General features: G+C 54.8%; 1 protein-coding gene across 1 annotated transcript in view; it reads right to left on the reverse strand.

Annotated features, from left to right (window-relative positions):
* Positions 1–19,745, reverse strand: part of RASGRF1 (Ras protein specific guanine nucleotide releasing factor 1) — a 123,085-nt gene that overhangs the window by 23,209 nt on the left and 80,131 nt on the right. The window contains exons 14-21 of the mRNA XM_047797156.1: positions 16,594–16,842; positions 13,740–14,113; positions 10,909–11,034; positions 8,585–8,755; positions 7,884–7,990; positions 7,366–7,478; positions 4,649–4,709; positions 594–697 (exon numbers count right to left, since the gene is read on the reverse strand). Of these exons, the coding sequence (XP_047653112.1) occupies positions 594–697; positions 4,649–4,709; positions 7,366–7,478; positions 7,884–7,990; positions 8,585–8,755; positions 10,909–11,034; positions 13,740–14,113; positions 16,594–16,842 (1,305 nt within the window). The remainder of the gene's footprint in view (positions 1–593; positions 698–4,648; positions 4,710–7,365; positions 7,479–7,883; positions 7,991–8,584; positions 8,756–10,908; positions 11,035–13,739; positions 14,114–16,593; positions 16,843–19,745) is intronic.

A 19,745-nucleotide genomic window follows, 5' to 3' on the forward strand; every position in this document is an offset into this window, starting at 1 on the left:
TAGGGCGCTGCCAGGGAATACTGTGCGGTTATTAAAAATGGGGTTTACAGATACGATTTGGTATATGATTAAATGAATAAAAGGTGGCACAAAATTATGTAAGACGTATAGGTACAACGAACACCTGGGGGTGACTGACTACAGGCCAGAGCTGGTAACAACCAGGCCATGGGGCTTCTTCAAAGCCCAGAGCTGCCCCCAAGTCTGCTCCTGCACAGAGACCAACACACTCATGTGTGTGCACATTTGCTCACAGGCACATGGGTGCACCTGCATGAACATATAACTCCTTTTCCAGAACTGCAGAAAAGGAGTGCCGAGTTAAGAGATGCTTCTGGAAGTGTGTGTGTGTGTGTGTGTGTGTGTGTGTGTGTGTGTGTGTGTGTGCATGTAGCTGGTGGTAAGGAAGGAACGTGGGGACGGGAAGGGAACCCTCCCTCCTCTCTGCCGGCACATGCATTTTTGTTTCAAGCTGTGGAGAGTCAATCCCTATGGCTCTAGAAATCTACTGCACATGCTTCAGGGACAAAGATGCGGCCTAAGACGGTGCTTGAGGAGGAGGTGGGGGAGGTCTGGCGCCCGCACCCACTCACTCATAAGGGATCTTCTTGAAGACAAGGTGGTCCAGCAGGGTCAGCTGCTCCGCGATCTCCAGGGCAGAGTGGTTTTCAAAGGGCTCGGCCTTCACGCCTTCAGCCTGAAGGGAGCAAGGTCCCGGTTAGGCCCAGGAGGGACACCTCCTGGCTTTTTGGCCACTTCTCAGAGGGAACCTCCATCCCGATTCTGGTAAGTGGTTGGGTGGGACGTGATGGGGAGGCTCTCCTGGAGGCCGGACAACCGGAGGGGAGGACAGGCAGAAGGGGCTGGGTGCCACTGTTTGTTGTGCTCCGTGTGTGTGCGGGCCTGTGCTGTACCTCAGGATGGCCCGTTGGGTCCTTGCTCACCCCCAACACATGAAGAGACATTCAGAGGTTTGCGATGCTCCCCAGGCACCCTGCTAGAAACTGGCCGATGGGATGGACGCCCAGGCCGTCTGACTCCAGGCTGTGACGTCTCTCCCTTTGGGTTCTGTCTGGGTCTATGGCTGTCTCCATAAAGTTTCCTTTTTTTTTTTTTTTGGTCTTTTTGCCATTTCTGGGCCGCTCCCATGGCACAAGGAGGTTCCCAGGCTAGGGGTCTAATCGGAGCTGTGGCTGCCGGCCTACACCAGAGCCACAGCAACGCGAGATCCGAGCCGCGTCTGCGACCTACACCACAGCTCATGGCAATGCCGGATCCTTACCCACTGATCGAGGCCAGGGATGGAACCCGCAACCTCATGGTTCCTAGTTGGATTCATTAGCCACTGAGCCATGATAGGAACTCCCATAAAGTTTCCTTTTAAACTTCCTTAGCAGATAGGGACCACAGGTGTGATTACCTCCTGGGACAGGGCTCCTGTCCCGTGCCCACAGGACAGCTGCCTGGCTGAGCCCCTGGAAGCTGCACTGATCTTGAGGAAAGTGGGGGCCGCCCCATGTCAGGAACCAGCTGTCCTTCCTCCACGGGGACTCTCTCTCCTACTTCCTCAGCCTGCACTGCCAGGTCCTTGAGGGACACCGCAGACAGAAAGGCCAGGAAACAGTCCCTCACTTCAGACGAGCTCCAGACCCGGGACCCAGACAGGGACAGAGGGTAGGAGAGTGGAGGGAAGAGCTCCTACTGAAGCCTCTGTGGGGTGTGTGTGTGTGTGGGGGGGGGTGTTTATACTTGTGTATGTGTGTGCTCTGTATATGTGTGTGGTGTGTGTGTGTGGTGTACCTGCGTGAGTGGTATGTGTATACATGTGACGTGTATGTGTGTGATGTGTATGTGCGTGCGGTATGTATGTGTGGTATGTGTATATGTGTGATGTGTGGTGTCCATGTGTGTGTAGTGTGTGTACATGTGGTGTGTGTGTGTGTGTGCCAACTGTGTACACGCGTGGTGTGTGTGTGGTGTGTGTATGTGTGTGAGGTGTGTGTATGTGTGTGACATCTGTGTATGTGGGTGGTGTGTGTATGTGTGTGGCACGTGTGTGTGTGTGTGTGGTATGTGATGTGTGTATGTGTGTGGTGTGCATGTGTGGTGTGTGTGTGTGGTGTGTGTGCATGGTGTATGTATGGTGTGATGTGTATGTGTGTGGCGTCCATGTGTGTGGTGTGTGTGTGTTGTGAGGGTCCATGCCTTCCCCCTGACAGAGTTGCCCTGGGCAGGAATGGTCTGCGCAGGAGCCCGATGCAGGGGCGCAGTGCGGGGGACACAATGTGATCAGGAAATGACAAACCGTCAGGGAGGCAGTGGGGACGTGGGACGAAAGAAGCAGGTGCCACCTGGGATGCCATGTTACAGGGTAAGGACCCTCGTGGAGAGGAGCCCCCAGCCTCTGAAGCAGGTGTGGCAGGCGGGCAGCTCAACCCCTTCCTGAAGGCCCAGGATGGCTGAACTGTCAGGACCCAAGGCCCTGGTCCGGCCTGGCGAGGGGATGGCCGAGTGGGCACCGAGCGGCCGAGAGGCCTGTGGGAGGAGCAGGGCTGTGCAAGCAGTGGGCCATTCCTATGCTCCCTTTTGGGGTGGCCTCGGAAAAGGGCTGACTGTGGAAGCAGAGGCCAGACAGACCAATTTCTCCATGTTTCACAGGGCCTGCGAAAGAAGAAGCCCTTCTGCTCTCTGTCGAGGCCCCAGGACCTCCTCCAAACTGGCTGTGCCCTGCGTTGGCTCTCTGGGCTCTGGGAGGCAGGTCAGCGCCAGGGCAGCTAGACAGCCCTTTGTTCTGGGAGCGCCTCAGGCTGCTCTTGAAGGGTAAACATTCCAGTTGGAAACAAGGGCAGGGGGCAGCCACTCCCCTGAACTTCCCTGCCTGGGGGGCACTTGGGAGTCCCCAGGCCAGCCTTGCAGAGCTGTTCTTAGGGGCGAGGGCATAGGCAGGGTGCCAGTTGCCCCACGGTGGCCCCACCCATCCCCAGGGCCAGGAGAAGCAGCCAGCAGCCAGGAGAGGAGACGGGAGGGAAGCGTGGGCTCAGATCCAGCGTCCTAAGGCCACACACTGGCTACTCTGAACAGACTGGAGGCCACTCAGCCAGTCTGAGAAGGGAGCCAGCATGCCCCCCACCCCGCTGCATAATCTCCACTTCTGGGGAGCTCAAAGCTGGCCTGGCACTTCCTTGGCTGCAGTGATGGATGGCAGGGGCCCAGGGCTCTGGGGCTGACTTGTGGTGGTGGCAGCACGTCGCCAACTTGGAAAACAGGGGGCTCAGCCAGGCCCTGGAAGCACACAGACCATCGTCCCCTTCCACTGAATGGAACGCCACCAGGAGTTCTGCCTGGGTACCCTCATGTCTGGGCAAGTGACCGACTGCATCCTGGCTGCCAGGTGAGGCAGCGCGCTGTGCAGAACGCACTCTTGCTTTGGGGTCAGCCAGACCTGACTCCAACATACCAGCCCCCCGACTCACCATGACCTTAGGTGGGGCCCTTGACCTTCTCCTGCCTCAGAGGCCCCATCTGGAAGATGGGATAATGATATAAACTTGCAGCACTTTCTTTTTAGGGATGCACCTGCGGCATATGGAAGTTCCCAGGCCAGGGGTCAAATAGGAGCTATAGCTGACTGCCCACACCATAAACTTGCAGCACCCTTTTTTTTTTTTTTGGTCTTTCTAGGGCTGCACCCGTGGCATATGGAGGTTCCCAGGCTAGGGGTCCAATTGGAGCTGAGCTACACCACAGCCATAGCAACGCTAGATCTATGCTGAGTCTGTGACCTACACCACAGCTCACAGCAATGTGGGATCCTTAATCCACTGAGCGAAGCCAGGGATCGAACCTGCGTCCTCATGGATCCTAGTCAGATTAGTTTCCACTGGGCCAGAATGGGAACTCCAGCACTCATATAAGAGTACCTCGCGTCTTTAAGAGCTTTGCACAGCACCAGTGCACAGGGGCGGCCCATCCACCACAGGCCTGACTTCTCACCCTCCTCCTTCCAGGGACCGTGTGATCAGAGGGAGGGGTGGGGCCAAGGAGGGATGGGAGGCAGAGGCTGAAGAAAAGGGAGGTGGTGGCGGCAAGGGTTGACTCCCCCTGCCACCCCAAAAAAGGTGTGTTGAAGTCCTGCCCCTGTTTCCTGTGACTGCGACCTTATTTGGAAATAAGCTCTTTACAGCCATCCTCAGGTAAGAGGAGGCCGTGAGTGTGGGGCCTAATCCAGTAACTGGTGTCTTTACAGGAAGTCTGGACACAGGGACAGACACGCACAGAGGGAAGAGGACGCAGAGACACTCGGGAGGAAGATGGTCCTGTGATGAGGGAGGCAGGGGCTAGAGAGTCACTGCCACAAGCCCCGGACCCTCAGGGCTACCAGTCCCTGGAAGAGGCATGGAGGGCTCCTCCCCCAAAGCCTTGGATGGAGTGTGGCCCCTTCGACCCCTTAATTCAGACATCTGGCCTCCAGAACTATGAGACAATAAACTTCTGTGGTTTTAAGTCACCCAGCCTGGGGAACTTTGTCAGGGCAGCCCTAAACCGCTGGACTGGGTTCCATGAAGGGTCAGGGGTGGGGGGTCCTGGGAGCCAGGAGGCCAGGGCAGGACAGGCTTGGCCAGCAAGCCAGACGGCAGGCCCAGCTCACCAGCTGTGTGATCTCCTCCAGCGTGATCTGGTTGTCGCCTGGGTCATCCTGGGTCAGAGTCCTAGGGGATGAGAAGGCGTGATGAGCCCAGTGCAGTCCGTACCCCCACCTCACCTCTAGGGCAGCCCCTGCCCCTGCCCTTGAGTGCAAGCCCCCCCAGCTCTCAGTGCTCTCTGCCTCTCTGTCTGTGCTCTGCCATTTGCTTAGCCAGGGGTCGCCTTTCTTGTCACCAACTTCTTTTTTTTTTTTGTCTTTTGTCTCTTCAGGGCCACACCTGCGGCATATGGAGGTTCCCAGGCCAGGCTAGGGGTCAAATCAGAGTTATAGTTGCTGGCCTACGCCACAGCCACAGCCACGCCAAATCCGAGACAAGTCTGCGACCTACACCACAGCTCATGGCAATGATGGATCCTGAACCCACTGAGCAAAGCCACGGATCGAACTGGCAACCTCATGGTTGTTAGTGGGATTCGTTTCTGCTGAGCCATGACAGGAACTCCTCTTGTCACTGACTTCTTGATGGGCTGTCTGAGGGATTCAGCTCCCTGACCCTCCCAGCTGGGTGAGGTCTCCTCCGGGGCCTCCCTCAGCCCCCCTCTCCCTGTGTTGGCCCCACCTCTGCTAGATCTGCTGGGAGCCCCTGAGGGCATGGGGACATTCAGCTTGTCCCTGGAGCTCTGGTCCCTAGAGCTCTTGTATGTCTGTGGGATGATGGGATGAATGAGGGAAGGAGCTTCGGGCCTGGGGGGCCAGAGAGGGCAGGATGTGCTGGGGGGCCTTCCAGATGGGAGGGACAGGAGGCGGTGGAGGGTAGCCATGTGGTGGCCAAAGGCCCAGAGGTGGCTGGGAGGAGTAGAGTGGGCCCTGAGCAGTGGTGGGGAATGAGGCTGGACTCTCGGAGTCAGGTTTAGGGGCTGTGCCCTCATTGTGACAGCTATCGTGAATCCTGGGGATGAGCCTGAGAACCAAGTGGGGCTGGGCGGGGGGCAGTCAGGAGCCTGTGGGACCTCTCTCTGGGTAAGCAGTGGCTCAGCGGGATCTCACCTGCAGTGCCACGGCTGGAGCTTGGTGGGTCTGCCATCTGCACCAGGGCTGCCCAACTGCACAGCCTGCTCTCTCCTCTGCCCCCAGCAGCATTCAGAACTAGCACCCTGACCGGGGGGTGACTTTGGTCAATGGTCTCAGGGACCTGGCACGCCCCTACAGGCCTCCGGGGAAGAGGAGGGGGGACTGGAGGACCTGGTAGCTGACTATGCACGAGTGTGTATGTGTGCATGTGCGTGTGTGTGTGTGTGTGCGCGCGTGCGCGCGCGCGTGCTCGTGCTCCTGCACATATGTATGCATGAGGGGGGTACTAAAGGGAGGGAGGCCTGGAAGAGATTCTAGAACATGAGCCTGTGGGACAATGAGGCCTGCAGCACGGGCCTCTGGAAAGCAAAGCGGATGGTCTGGTTGGAGGAAAGCTGAGACCGGGTTGTAGGCAGGAAGTGGCCAAAAGTCTGGATCGGAGACCATGACCCTGGGGGCAATGAGGGACGACTAGAGCCGGGCAAGAAGTGGGGCCTGACTTTGAGCCTGTACACCCAGGCAGGGCTGGGAGGGCAGCCTGAGTCAGCTGGGTGAGTGTGGTGGTGGACAGGGGGCCTGCATCCCACATTCCCCGAGAGATCTTGAGAAGTGCCAGCGTGATCTCATGGCAGCCTCATCACAGCCCTTGAAGTGGGTATTATTCACCCATTCTACAGAGGAGGAAAACGAGGCTCAGAGAAGGACCTCACTCAAGGGCACACAGCGAGTCATGGCTGAGCCAGCAGGGCCTGGGCAAGGGGCCACCTGACCCCTGACCTCTGCCAGGAGAGGCAGTCAGGGTAGGATGAAAAAGGAAAGGTTTGGGGACAATTTAATTCAATTCAGAGACATTCTCTGAGCACCCAGAAACAAGGGCCAGTCCGTGCTGCTCAACAGAACCCTCTACAAGGATGGGAATGCCCTTTACCTGTGTGGCCCAATAGGAAGCCACCAGCTACCTGTGGCTCATGTGACTGAGGAACTGAAATTTTTTTTTTTTTTAAGAGAGGATTTTTTTAAAACTTTAAATTGACTTACAATGACTTACAATGTTTTGCCAATTTCTGCTGTACAGCAAAGTGATACACACACACACACACACACACACACACACACACACACACACACTCCTTGCTTACTTTACCTTGCATCCTGGTCTATCCTAAGATACTGGTTACAGTTCCCTGTGCTATACAGTGACAGTTCCTTGCTTATCCATTTAAAATGTAATAGTTGGCATCTACTAACCCCAAACTCCTAGTCCATCCCACTCCCTCCTGAATTTTAAATTTTACCTAATTTTAATTAATTACAATTTAACACCCATATGTTACTAGTGGCTACCACATGGGATGGTGTGGGCTAGATAGGTGCTGTCTGTGGGCAAGGATGGGGAGGCAGGCACCTTCTTGCCTCAAGGAGCTCAAGGTCTGAGGGGGCAGGGAGATGGAGACACATGGACAGCCCACTCCGAGGTGGCTGCAGAGGGGTGTCTGGCCCCCCTGAAGCCCGGGGCTCTGAGATCCTCTGCACACCTGCCTGGGGTGGTCCTTCAGCCTGGGAAGGGCCCTTCTCACCTCTCTGGCTCTGGCCAGCCGTCTGCAGGCAGGGCAAGGTCCCTGTCCCAGCAGGCCGCCCTCAGCCCTTACCTGATGATGTTGGCCGCAGCCTTCCGCTCCTGGGTCAGGAGCTCTGGGTCGTGCATGACCTCCTCCAGGAAGCTGATCACCTTGCATTTGAGCTCGTCGTTGGTCTCAAAGTCCTGCAGGGAAGAGGGGAGGGTGGCTCTGGCTACTAGGTTCGAGCTGCCCTGTGGTAGTCCCGGCCCGGCCAGAGGAGGAGGCTGCAGGTTTGACTTCCGCCCCTGTCGGGCTGCCTGCCTCATTTCCCTCTTCACTGGCTGTGTGGCAGGGTGCCAGGGCAGCCCGCAGACCCCAAGGTAAAAGGCATTGGGCAAGATCAAGGACCAGCCCTTGACCGCTGCCCCCTGGGCCAGGCCCTGGGAGGTAGCTCTGCTGCATTCAGAGGTGAGAGCCAGAGGCCCCCTGTCCCCTCAAATGTCCTAGGTCATCTTGCCGGGGATCTGAGCAGGTCCTCCTGACCTGCCGGTTCCCGGGGTGCAGGGCCTCGGGTCCCCAGCAGCCCGCTCGGGGAGGCTCCCACCCACCTGAGAATGCTTGGAGACCCAGTGGCGGAGCACGTTCAGGACGCGATTGGTGGCCGCTCTGCGGATCACAAACTCCTTGTCTCCGTTCCTCTGGTCGGGTGGAAACCCTGGCGGCACACACGGCAGAGGAGAGAGAGGGTACGTGAGAATAAGAAACAGCGCTGGCCTCTAGAGGGGATTCCACTCCAGATGTGGGCAAGCTGGGCTGCCCCACACAGCTGCTGGTAGGAGGGCTCTGGACAGGGCATGAGGGCGTATGTGACCCCAGCCCAGGTCCTGACCAGTAAGACTGGATATCACGGCTTCTTTATGGGCACAGTCCATACTTGCCCACCGCCACCAGGAGCTGCATCCTTCAGGGGCTGCTGGGGGACCCTGGCAGCCTCTCCAGACAGGGCCACGCTGGACCAGAGCTCTCTGGGGCCCCTGCTGTGCAGGACCAATGCTGTGGAAGTGGGGGCTGGGGGTGGGCGGCCTTCCACGGGCCATGGACTTGACTCTGAGCAGGTCTGCCAAGTAGCAGAGAGGGGTGGATGGGGAGGAAGAGGCCTCCAGACAGGAGGCTCAGCGCTGGCCAAGGCCTGGGGCAACAGACACTTAACACCCGAAGGGGAACAAGTTCCAGAGGCCATGCCATTGCTGCTGTGCTGAGGGGCTGACCTCAGTGGGCCATGTACCTGCGCTGTACCAGAGCCCCGTACCTGCACTGGCTAAGGACATCCTCCGATACTTCTCCTTGTTTGGGGTGCCCTCGTTGGCGCCCGCGGTCGCTATGGCAAAGGCGGACGCTGCTGACAGGGCACTGCGGTTATTGTCCAGCTCGCGACAGGAGGTCATGACGACTCCATTATTGTAGGAAAAGAGCGGGAACTCTGTGGGGAGCACAGAACCACTCCTTAGCCTTTTCTGGTCCAGCCCTGGGCTGTCAGGAAACCAGGGGTCTGAGGCTAGAGTGGTCTCAAGCGGGGCAGGCTGTGTTCGCTGCACCTGGGGCTTGCCAGGTGGCAGCGGCGGTGGAGTCTGTTCCCCTGTTGAAGTCCCCTGGGAGCCTCGGAGTAGGGAAAGGTCATGTCTCCCTCTGCTTCTCCTGCTGGGATGGGACAGTCCCGCCACCCTCCTGCTTCCAGAGAGGTCTCCAACCGCCCTTTCCATCACTCTGTAGTTCCAAACCCTTTACGTGAGAGGTAAAGCACAGACTGCTTGAGGACAGCATCTTGAGTTTTCTCATCTTTTTCTATTTATTCGGAATGAACACATAGCCTGCCCAATGTCTGGCATCGGTAACTCATACTGATGGGCTCCCTGGCATGGTGAGGTGGAGAAGAGAGTCCTCCCCCGCCCTTTACTAGCTGTGTGACCTTGGGTAAGTTACCTAACCTCTCTGAGTAATCTTTGGATAATAGGGATAGTAATACCTACTTCAAAAGGTGCATAAAAAGATTAAAAGAGTTAACATGGATGAAAGTATTTAGTATTGTGTAAAAGCTATATGCCATGGAATATCAATGCTATTAATGATAATTAATTACTTTTTAGCAGTAATGATAGTAGACTCTCACTCCAGAAACATTTAGCTTCATCTTGTAAATCTCTGGACAGCAATCCATTCTCAGGACAAAGTAACAGTACTTAAGCTGTGAGGAGCACATAATTTATTTTGAAAACACATGGAGTTCCCGTCGTGGCACAGTGGTTAATGAATCTGACTAGGAACCATGATGTTGCAGGTTTGGTCCCTGCCCTTGCTCAGTGGGTTTAGGATCTGGCATTGCCATGAGTTGTGGTGTAGGTCACAGTCACGGCTTTGATCTGGCGTTGCTGTGGTTGTGGTGTAGGTAGGCAGGCAGCTGTAGCTCTGATTAGAGCCCTAGCCTGGGAACCTCCATATGCCAGGGGAAGCGGCCCTAGAAAAGGCAAAAAGACAAAAAAAAAAAAAAAAGAAAGAAAGAAAGAAAACACAAAGCTCATTTCTGTGATCTGACTCTTCATGAGCTCTGCGTCCACGCATCTGAGACGCTGTGGCAGGCCTGCAGGGTGTCTGGGCAGTTTCCCTCTGCAGGGGAGTGACCCTGTGACTCACTGGGTCTCCTTGGAGGGCCTGGGTAGTTGGGGAGTTTGGGGTTCAGGCTGCACCTCGTAGGCAGGAGCAGAGGCTGGAGGGGCTCCTGTGAGCTCCTGCCTCACCCTTGGGTAAGTCAGAGCCCCCTGTGTGAAGGGAGGTGCTTTATGGGAACCAGAGACCCACAGCTCCCCTAGGACACTCCAGGGTCATGAGTCTGAGACCTGGATGGGCATTGCCACAACCTCGCAGAGCTCTTCCCTTAGATGAAAAACGGGGAGTTCCTGTCGTGGTGCAGTGGTAACAAACCCAACTAGTATGTGTAAGGACATGGGTTTGATCCCTGGCCTTACTCAGTGGGTTAAGGATCTGGCGTTGTGTGAGCTGTGGTGTCGGTCACAGACCTGGCTCGGATCTGGCGTTGCTGTGGCTGTGGTGTAGGCCAGCAACTACAGCTCTGATTCGACTCCTAGCCTGTGAACTTCCATATGCCACGGGTGCGGCCCTCAAAAGCCAAAAAAAAAAAAAAAAAGAAAGAAAGAAAGAAAGAAAGAAAAACGGGACTGATCTGGCCCCTCCCCAAGGTGTCAGATGATTTGAGGGCCCAGCACAGAGCCTGACGGGCAGCAGCAGCAGCTCAGGAAACACCTTCTGATTTCAGATCATCCCTGAATGGGACCCGGTGCTGGGCCTTCCAGCACACCTGCAGTGGGTGGGTTATGCAGTCTTGTCTGAGGTCAGGGGAGTGATTGTGCTGGGCCGAAGAGCAGGATTTACCCAGTGGTGTTGCAGCCCCGAGTCGCCCCCAGGTGATGAAGCGCAGTTAAGTTCCTGCACTCAGGAGTCACTCAAAAAACAGAAGGCGTGACACCCACTGGCCTTGCCTCAGCCTGACCTGCCACCCGGTCACTGCCTGGCTCTCACACACCCTTGGTTTGTAGTTTCAGGCTGGAGAACGGTATGTACCTGAGGAGTTTTTGCTTTTGACCGATTTTGGTGTGGTCGGAGACTTGGTTGGTGAAGTCTCGGCGTCACCATCGTCACTCTGGTTTTGGTCGTTATCTGACTCTTCCCTCATGGAGATTTCTGAGCCTGGGAGAAAAGACGGAGATCATTTTCTGCTTCTCAAATAGCCACTGATTTTTCAATTCAGGTCGAGAACTGAACGGAGCAACACAGAGTAAGCGTGGGATATACCTGCAGAAGGAAGTTGAACAGATTTAATTTGCCATGGGCCCCATCAGACCCTCCAAATGCTAATGGGCTTTAGGAAACTACAGCCTGCGTTGCTGTGGCTGTGGTGCAGGCTGGCAGCTGTAGCTCTGATGTGACCCCCAGCCTGGGAACTTCCAAGATGGCTTTTGCTCTACCAGGACTCCTCAAACCCTAATGGACAGACGTGGGGATCTTGCTGGAAGGCAGATTCTGATTTAGAGGTCTAGGGCGGGGCCTGAAAGTCTGCATTTCTTTAAATTTTTTTTTTCTTTTTTAGGGCCACATGTGCAGCAGATAGAAGTTCCCAGGCTTGGGGTCACATCGGAGCTGCAGCTGCTGGCCTACATCGCAGCCACAGCAACGCCAGATCCGAGCTGTCTCTGCGATCTACATGATAGCTCACGGCAGCACCAGATCCCTAACACACTAAGCGAGGCCGGGGGTTGAACTGGCAACCTCATGGATACTAGTCGGGTTCTTAACCTGCTGAGCCACAATAGGAACTCTGGAGTCTGCATTTCTAACAAGCTTCCACGTGATGAACCTGTGGCTGGGCCCATGGACCATACTTTGAGTAGCAAGGTACCAATCCACTCCCCACTTTTTTGGTGTGTGAGCGTTTGTCTGCGTGTGAAGCATCTTGGTTGGTGGTGACCATCTGCCCTGGTCTGCTCAAGAAAGTCCCGTATTATACCTGTTGCCCCATGCTCCTGGTCACTATTAACACTGTCTTTGCTTTGAGCAAGTGGTCCTAATCTTGGGAGACTCATAGTTTACATACTTTGGGGAAAGCTGGTAAATTATATTAAAAGTCCAGCTCAGGAGATCCTGTTGTGGCGCAGTGGAAACAAATCTGACTAGGAACCATGAGGTTGTGGGTTCGATCCCTGGCCTCGTTCAGTGGGTTAAGGATCCGGCATTGATGTGAGCTGTGGTGTGGGATGCAGATGTGGCTTGGATTCCACATTGCATGGCTGTGGCGTAGGCCAGCAGCTCTAGCTCCGATTCGACCCCTAGCCTGGGAACCTCCATATGCTGTGGGTGGGACCCTAAAAAGCAAAAAATAAAAAATAACAAAAAATAAATAAAAGTCCAGCTCTGGCACGGTGAGGTCTTGGTTGAAAACGCTTTGCTTCTCGGGTCCTTAGTTTCCCCATAGAGAAGAAGTAGAGTTACACTTGACCTTTTGGAGACCTCCAAAGAAATGTATAGGTCTGCTCTTTAGAAAAGAACGTGCGCACGTGTGCACACCCACCCACACTCTCTCTCACAATTTGGTGCACAATTACACGGGTTCAGGCCCCCCGGATCACGAAGCTCGGTATGAGATGACTTCCCAGAAAGGTCTCGCATCACTTTTTACTGCGCTCCACGCTTGGATTCACCGTAGGCTGCATCAAGTGAAAATACGTGCCCCTCACTGCTGCCCCTCCAGGGATTCTGTCCTTTGCTTCTGTGGGATGGCCTTGGGGCTCTCTGGCTGGCTGTTACCTGGGTTACTGATCTTCAGGTGTATGTGTCACCTGTTTATTGACTGTGCCACAGTAAACGGCACTTTGGTACTGGAGGGTCCTGGGGCTCTACCCCTCCTCGACTGTGCCCTCCTGGAAGGGCCCGTGCCCTCCCTCTCCTCAACTCAGAGCAGAGAAATCCTGATGGTCTTTAAAATTCTTTCAAAGCCTCCTCCTCAAAACCTGGGGATTCCAACCAGCCCAGGGCTGCCTGTGTGTGTGTGTGTGTGTGTGTGTGTGTGTGTGTGTGTATGTGCACATGCACACGTGTGCTAACCAAGACAGGGCTTGTGGCACCTGGGATGTAGGCTGACCTAAATGAGGACAGAACCAGACACCCTTCCACACAAACGCTGCTCGAGAACAGTCAGGGCTCCGAGAGAGGGAGGGCCCAGCCTGCCAGGCATCACCTCCAGCCATTGCCCCCATCCAACATCCTCAGCACCTGCATCCTCAAAGGCGTGTGAGCATCCCGCTGTTCCCTGAACACACAATGCTATTCCTTGCCCCCATCCCTCCCTCGTCTTGCCCACTCCATTCTCTTTGTCTAGAGTGTCCTCTCGTTCTCCTGGTGAAAATCTAGATCTAATGGGTTCTCGAGGAAGCCTTCTCTGACTCTCCCGATGGTGTCCCCACACCTCCCTGGAGCATCCCTCTAGCACAGCAGGTGTCAGGTGCCTGGTCCTGCTCTTCAGGGGTGCTGGGAATCCCTGGGGGGCAAGAACTAGGTCTGAGGCCCTCTTCTCTCCCAAGCCCTGACCAGGGCTGGGCCCAGGACATGCCCACCTCCTTGGACAAATACAAGGAGGCAGGAGGCAGCTGTCGTCAGGGGATTGGGGAGCTGGATGTTGGGAGAAACACTTATCCCACTTCTCTGGAATCTTTGCTGTCGTTCTGCAGCCTGGGCTCCCAAATTCAGCTGCTTCTCCCCGTTCCAGGCTCTGCTCTTTCTCCCTGATCAGGCGGGGACCCTCAGCCTGCCCCTCCTGTCCCAGGGCAGCCTGGCAGGGCTGGGCCGGCCTCCATGGACCAGTGAGCCAAGGGGATGGCTCGGCCCTGGCATCCACTCACTCTGCTTGCTGAGAGCTGAGGGTTCTTCAGGCTTCTCAGCGGTCGTATCGCCCTCATCTGGAATCTTGCTGGCAAAGCTGCTGGACACATAGAGCTTGCTGGTGTCCAGGGTGGCCTTGCTGAAAGGCGACATGGCCGAGTACATGCTGGTGTAGCCGTTGGAGTTGCAGCTGAGGGCGGCCAGGTCCAGGGCCTTGCCGCCCGTGATGATGGGGATATTCAGGGAGAGCTTCCGCCGGCGGCTGGGTGACGACGTCTTGGTGATGGACAGGGGTGGCGGCGAGGAGAACTTGCGGGTGGCTCGTGGGGACTTGGGGGGGTCCCCGTACAGGAGCTTGTTGTTCTGGCCGCTGGCGAACAAGAGCTCCAGTGACCTGTGGGAGGGCAGGGAGTGAAAACAAATGGTCAGCAGGGACCTGACTGCCTGCCCAGGCCTGGCCCCCCACCTCCAGCCCTGGTGGGGCTCAGAGGGCCAGCGCGGCTCCCTCATTCTCATGATCCCTGACACCCAGGCCGACCCTCTGAGCAGGTGGGTTTGAGAGGAGGCCAGGCCAAAAGGCCCGTGCGGTTAAATGGCTGCAGCCAGGTGTCTATAGACCCAGGTGTCCCGCTTTGGGAGGGGACATGGGCTTTGGTGGCACAGTGCCTGACGCTCCCTCTTCGGCCTCCCTCTGGTCGGCAGCAGAGAAACCTGACCCGCGCGCACCTCTGAGAAACCTCTCTAGGTGCCCCCAACAGGCCTGCTGTCACCCACACCCTCTGACCTCAGACTCACCCAGGTCCTGGGAGTTTATGGACAAGGAAGCTGAGCTCGGAGACAGGAAATGACTCATCTGGCGCCTCCTGACTCTAAACCCATGTCCTTTCTATTTCACTCGGGTGCTTGATTGGCCTCAGTGGATACTTGGGGGCAGGAAGCTGAGGGGGGGTCTCCCAGCAGTCCCAGCCATTCTTCTTTTCATCCTCAGACAGGGCCCACACCTCAGGGCCAGGGTGGAAAAAGGCGATGGTACATAATAGTACCAACAGTTGCCCACAGCATGGAATATGTTAATCCCAGGAGAGACTGTATCATTTTTTTTTGTCTTTTCTAGGGCCGCACCCTTGGCATATGGAGGTTCCCAGGCTAGGGGTTGAATTGGAGCTAGCCTACACCACAGCCACATCAATGCCAGATCCAAGCCGTGTCTGCAACCCACACCATAGCTCATGGCAATGCCAGATCCTTAACGCACTGAGCAAGGCCAGGGATCAAACCTGCCACCTCATGGTTCCTAGTCTGATTCGTTAACCACTGAGCCATGATGGGAACTCCAGACCGTATCATTTAATCCTCACCATTGCCCTGGGAGGAAGGTATTCTTATTTCCATGTCATAGATGGAACGCCGAAGCTCAGGGAGGTGAAGGGATTCGGCCCAGGTGACAGGGCTGCACTGGGATCAGAACCTGCGTCTTTCCACTGACAGGCTGTGCCTGCTGGGTGGAATCCTAGGAGGTTCCCAGGTTCCTAGGAATGTGAGGGTCCCTGGGGAATGGTCTTCAGTGGTTTTCAGGCTTGAATCCATCCTGGATAGGGTGGTTTCTCCTGCTGTCTCAGGGTCCCGGAAAGCTGGCTGCTGAGGTTAAGCAGGTGAACCTTGAGCACTGGGGGGTGGGGAGGAAGCAGGGAGGAACTGGGGGAGGGGACAGAGGAGACACAGGGGGCAGCTGGCCTGCTCTGGCAGCAGAGGTGTGGGGCCAGTGGAAGGACAGCTAGAGGGGCTTCCTGACCCCTCCTTGTGTCCTGGGCTTGCACTCGGGACTGGCTTGGCCTCCCAGCGGCCCTGGGGAGTTGCTATAACTCTGAGGCTCTGCTCTAGGCAGCCCCAGAGTGGATGCCCTGGCCCCAGTCTTGCCGGGGTGGGTGTTGGGGGAGCACTCAGGGGTGCTCGGAGGCTTAGTGCAGCACCCACAGCTGAGGTCCAGGCAGAAAAGGAAAGCACCTTTGGCCCCCACATTTCCTGGCAGGTCCCTCCCGGAGCAGTGAGGTCCATGGGGATCCCTGAACTTGACCTACCCCTGGGGAGCCTTAGGTAGATCCTTCATGACTCTGTTGGGTGGGGGTTAATAACTACCTTTCTGATGCAGCTCAAGCTGCAGGCAGGGCCTTGCTGGGTCTAAGCCCGCTGCCCCGATGCCTTGTTGATGCTACTCTTGGCTGGGTAACCATTTGGTGATATGGGGGCAAAGGCTTTTGTTCACTAAGATTCTGGGTCCCCACGAGGACACACTGACGTTCTGAGGCTGGCCCAGACCTCGGCCAGTCTAGCACTGACCCTGTCAGACTGTGCCTGCCATTAGAATCCTCACCTGCAGGGACCCTGGGTTCACAGGGACCCTACCAGGCCCCTCAAAGCTGGGCTGGGCTGAGGGTGGGCAGCTGCATATGCTGATTAAAGCAAGGTCGTGAGCAGGCCGGTGGGAAAGGAATGCAAAGCCCACTTCCACCCTGCCTGCCTCCCAGATGCAGACAGGGGTGGCTAAAAGTGGGTTTAACAAGATCTGGGCCCTAGGTTCAAGTCCCCGCTTAACCACAGACTTCCACAGGGCCCTGGGGCAGGTCTCTTGGCCTTTTTGGGTCCCAGCTGACCTACCGCAGGGCTGAGCTGTGAGAGGTAGATGGAAAAGAGAGCCTTGAAGCTAAGGCGAAGGTGGCCTGACCTCCATAGGCTGAACGCCCTTCCACCTTGCAGAGAGCAGGCCTGATTCCTGGGTGCGCCCTCCCAGCCCCCCCACCCCCGCCCCGAGCTCAGGTTCCAGCCTCTTCCCAACCACGCGTCCCTCCCAGGCCCGGGAGGAGGAGGCCTGCCCACCTGGCGGGGATGGCGCTGATGGGCTTCCTGTAGATGGTGATGAGCTTGTCCAGGACCACGACGGCCGTGGTGAAGACGCGGTAGGAGTGCAGGAAGGTGTTGAGGAAGTCGATGCTCAGGAAGCGCAGGTCCGTGAGCCTCTCCAGCAGCCGCTCCACGCTGGCGTACCGGATCTGCAGGACTTTGCAGGAGTTCATGGTTTTGCTGAAGCGAATGTCCACGTCATCACAATACAAGGAGGCGTCGGACCTGGGGAAGCAGGAAGGACCAAGAAGGGACCGGGTTCCTGAAGTTGTCAGAGTCCATGGCTGTGAGCTCCCCTGAGGGCTGGACCACCACCCACCCATCACTGTCTCCCCAACACGCCCACAGCCACGGACCAGTGCCCCGGATGGCTTATGATGGGAACCAGAGAAGCTTTGTAAGACCGACAGGGAGGAAGAATGGGCTGCGACTTCTTTTTCCCAATGATACTTGAAGACCTGACATTATAAGACTCCTAGAAATACTGGATAAAATAGAATGAACTTAAAAATAACGGGTTGCCAAGTTCATAACATACGTCATCTGTTCACACAAAAACACGGGCACAAATGTTCACAGCAGCATTATTCACAATCACCAAAAAGTGGAAACAACCCAAATGTCCATCAATTGACGAAAGGATAAAACGTGGCACAGCCAGACAGCGGAATATCATCCAGTCATAAAAAAGGATGAAATACTGAGATATGCTATAGCATGGATGAGCTCTGAAGATATGCTAAGGGAAAGAAACCAGTCACAAAAGTTTAAGTATTGTATGACTTCATTATTTTTTTGGCTGTGCCTGAAGCATATGAAAGTTCCTGGGCCAGGGATTGAACCCGAGCCAAAGCAGTGACCCAAATCACTGCCGTTACAATGTTGGATCCTCCTTAACTTACTGTACTACAAGGGAACTCCTGTAAGATTTCATTTATATGAAATGTCCAGAACAGCTGAATCCATAGAGTTTTGTTCCTAGCTCCCTCTCCTGCCAGCAATCTGCTGATACCTATCCTCCCTTAGTTAAAAAGAGCTACAAAGGATGAAACTGGCTGTGCAGTGGTCATGCGTTATGAACCTCCGGCCCCTGGGCCAATAGGTGGGGTGGACTTCTCAGGGGTTTATTTAACCTTCTCAGCATCTGTAGGGGGAGGTCATCTGTCCTTGACCTCACCTTGGCTGCTTGTTAAAGCATGAGGGTCCATCGTTAGCTAGCAGTACATCAGCTAAACTAGGAGTAAACTGCTGGCAGGTGTCCTGGCTTGCATCTATCAAAGTTCTGATTTTTGCACGGGGTAGGAATATGACCCAAGCCAGAGCAATCGGAGTCCTCTTCCAGGACCTTCCAAATTGGATCTGGTAGCAGCAAGTCTTGTTCTTCAGGCTGCCAACACATGAGGACAGGGCTGAGCTGTGTCTAAAGGCACACTCAGCACAGTGGGCTGAGGACCTGAGGCTAAGCTGGGTCTAAAGGCCCACAGATCTATTTTGTTTCAGCTACAGGGAGCTTGACCTCCATACCCTCTACTGGGTGTGATGGGAACCAGTGGCCCTGAAAGCTGCTGCAACCACTGGCGCCCTCTGGTGGTTAGACCACAGGACATGTGTTTTATTGTCTCACAGGGGAGGATTTTTTAAAAATGAATAATAGTTGATTTACAATGTTATGTTAGTTTCAGGGGTACAGCAAAGTAATTCAGTTATACATACAAATATATATGATTTTTCAGACTCTTCTCCATTACAGGTTATTACAAGATATTGAGCATAGTTCCCTGTGCAAAAGCAGGAAGGGCCGTGTTGATTACTTTATTAGTATACATATGTTAATCCCAAACTTCTAATTTATCCCTCCTCCTTCTCCCCTTTGGTAACTGTAAGTTTGTTTTCTATGTCTGGGAGTCTATTTTTGTTTTGTAAATAAGTTCATCTGTACCACTTTTTTTTATTTTGTCTTTTTAGGGCCGTACCCAAGGCACATGGAGGTTCCCAGGCTAGGAGTTGAATTAGAGCTGTAGCTGCCAGCCTACACCACAGCCACAGTGACGAGGGATCTGAGCCGCGTCTGTGGCCTACACCACAGCTCAAGGCAATGCCGGATCCTTAACCCGTTGAGCAAGGCCAGGTATCAAACCCACTTCCTCATGGATACTAGTTGTGTTTGTTAACCACTGAGACATGACAGGAACTCCCACTTTTTTTTTAAGATTCTACATATTAGTGATATCATATATTCGTCTTTCTCTGACTTATTTAGTATGATAATCTCTAGGTCCACCCATGTTGCTGCAAATGGCATTATTTCATTCTTCATGGCTGAGTAGTATTCCAGTGTGTGTGTGTGTGTGTGTGCGCGCGCGCATATCATGTTGTTTTCTTTTTTTCTTTTTGGCTGCCCCTGCAGCATGTGGAAGTTCACTGGGCCAGGGATCAAATCCTCGGCAGAGCAGCAACTCAAGTCACAGTAGTGGCAATGCCGGGTCCTTAACGTGCTGTGCCACAAAGGAACTCCGATACCAAATCTTCTTTATCCATTCCTCTGTCAACGGACATTTACGCTGCTTCCATCACAGGGGGATTCTAACACGACTCCCTTGAGCAACTGAGCGTTTCACTTTCTGAATGTTGTGAATCTTTTTTTTTTGTTGTTGTTTTTTAGGTCCACACTCGTGGCATATGGAGGTTCCAAGGCTAGGGGTCCAATCAGCTGCCAGCCTACACCACAGCCATAGCAACTTGGGATTCAAGCCACGTCTCTGACCTACCCCATAGCTCATGGTAAAGCCAGGTCCTTAACCCACTGAGCGAGGCCAGGGATCAAACTTGCACCTCATAGTTCCTAGTCGGATTTGTTTCCGATGCACCACAAAGGGAACTCTGAATGTTGTGAATCTTTTAAATCACATTTCCCTTTTAGTTTTGAGTGCTGGGAGGCTTGGAATCAAGTCTGTGCTTACTTCGAGCAAGTTTTCAACAAGTGCAGTTAACCTCACTTGGGCCTCATTCTATTTTTCCTTTTAATTTGCCCTTACTCTTTTTTTTTTCTTTTCTTTTCTTTTTTTCTTTTTGACTTTTTGCCTTTTCTAGGGCTGCTCCCAAGGCATATGGAGGTTCCTAGGCTAGGG

Source organism: Phacochoerus africanus, chromosome 9, assembly GCF_016906955.1.
Source record: "Phacochoerus africanus isolate WHEZ1 chromosome 9, ROS_Pafr_v1, whole genome shotgun sequence".
Classification (NCBI taxonomy): domain Eukaryota; kingdom Metazoa; phylum Chordata; class Mammalia; order Artiodactyla; family Suidae; genus Phacochoerus; species Phacochoerus africanus.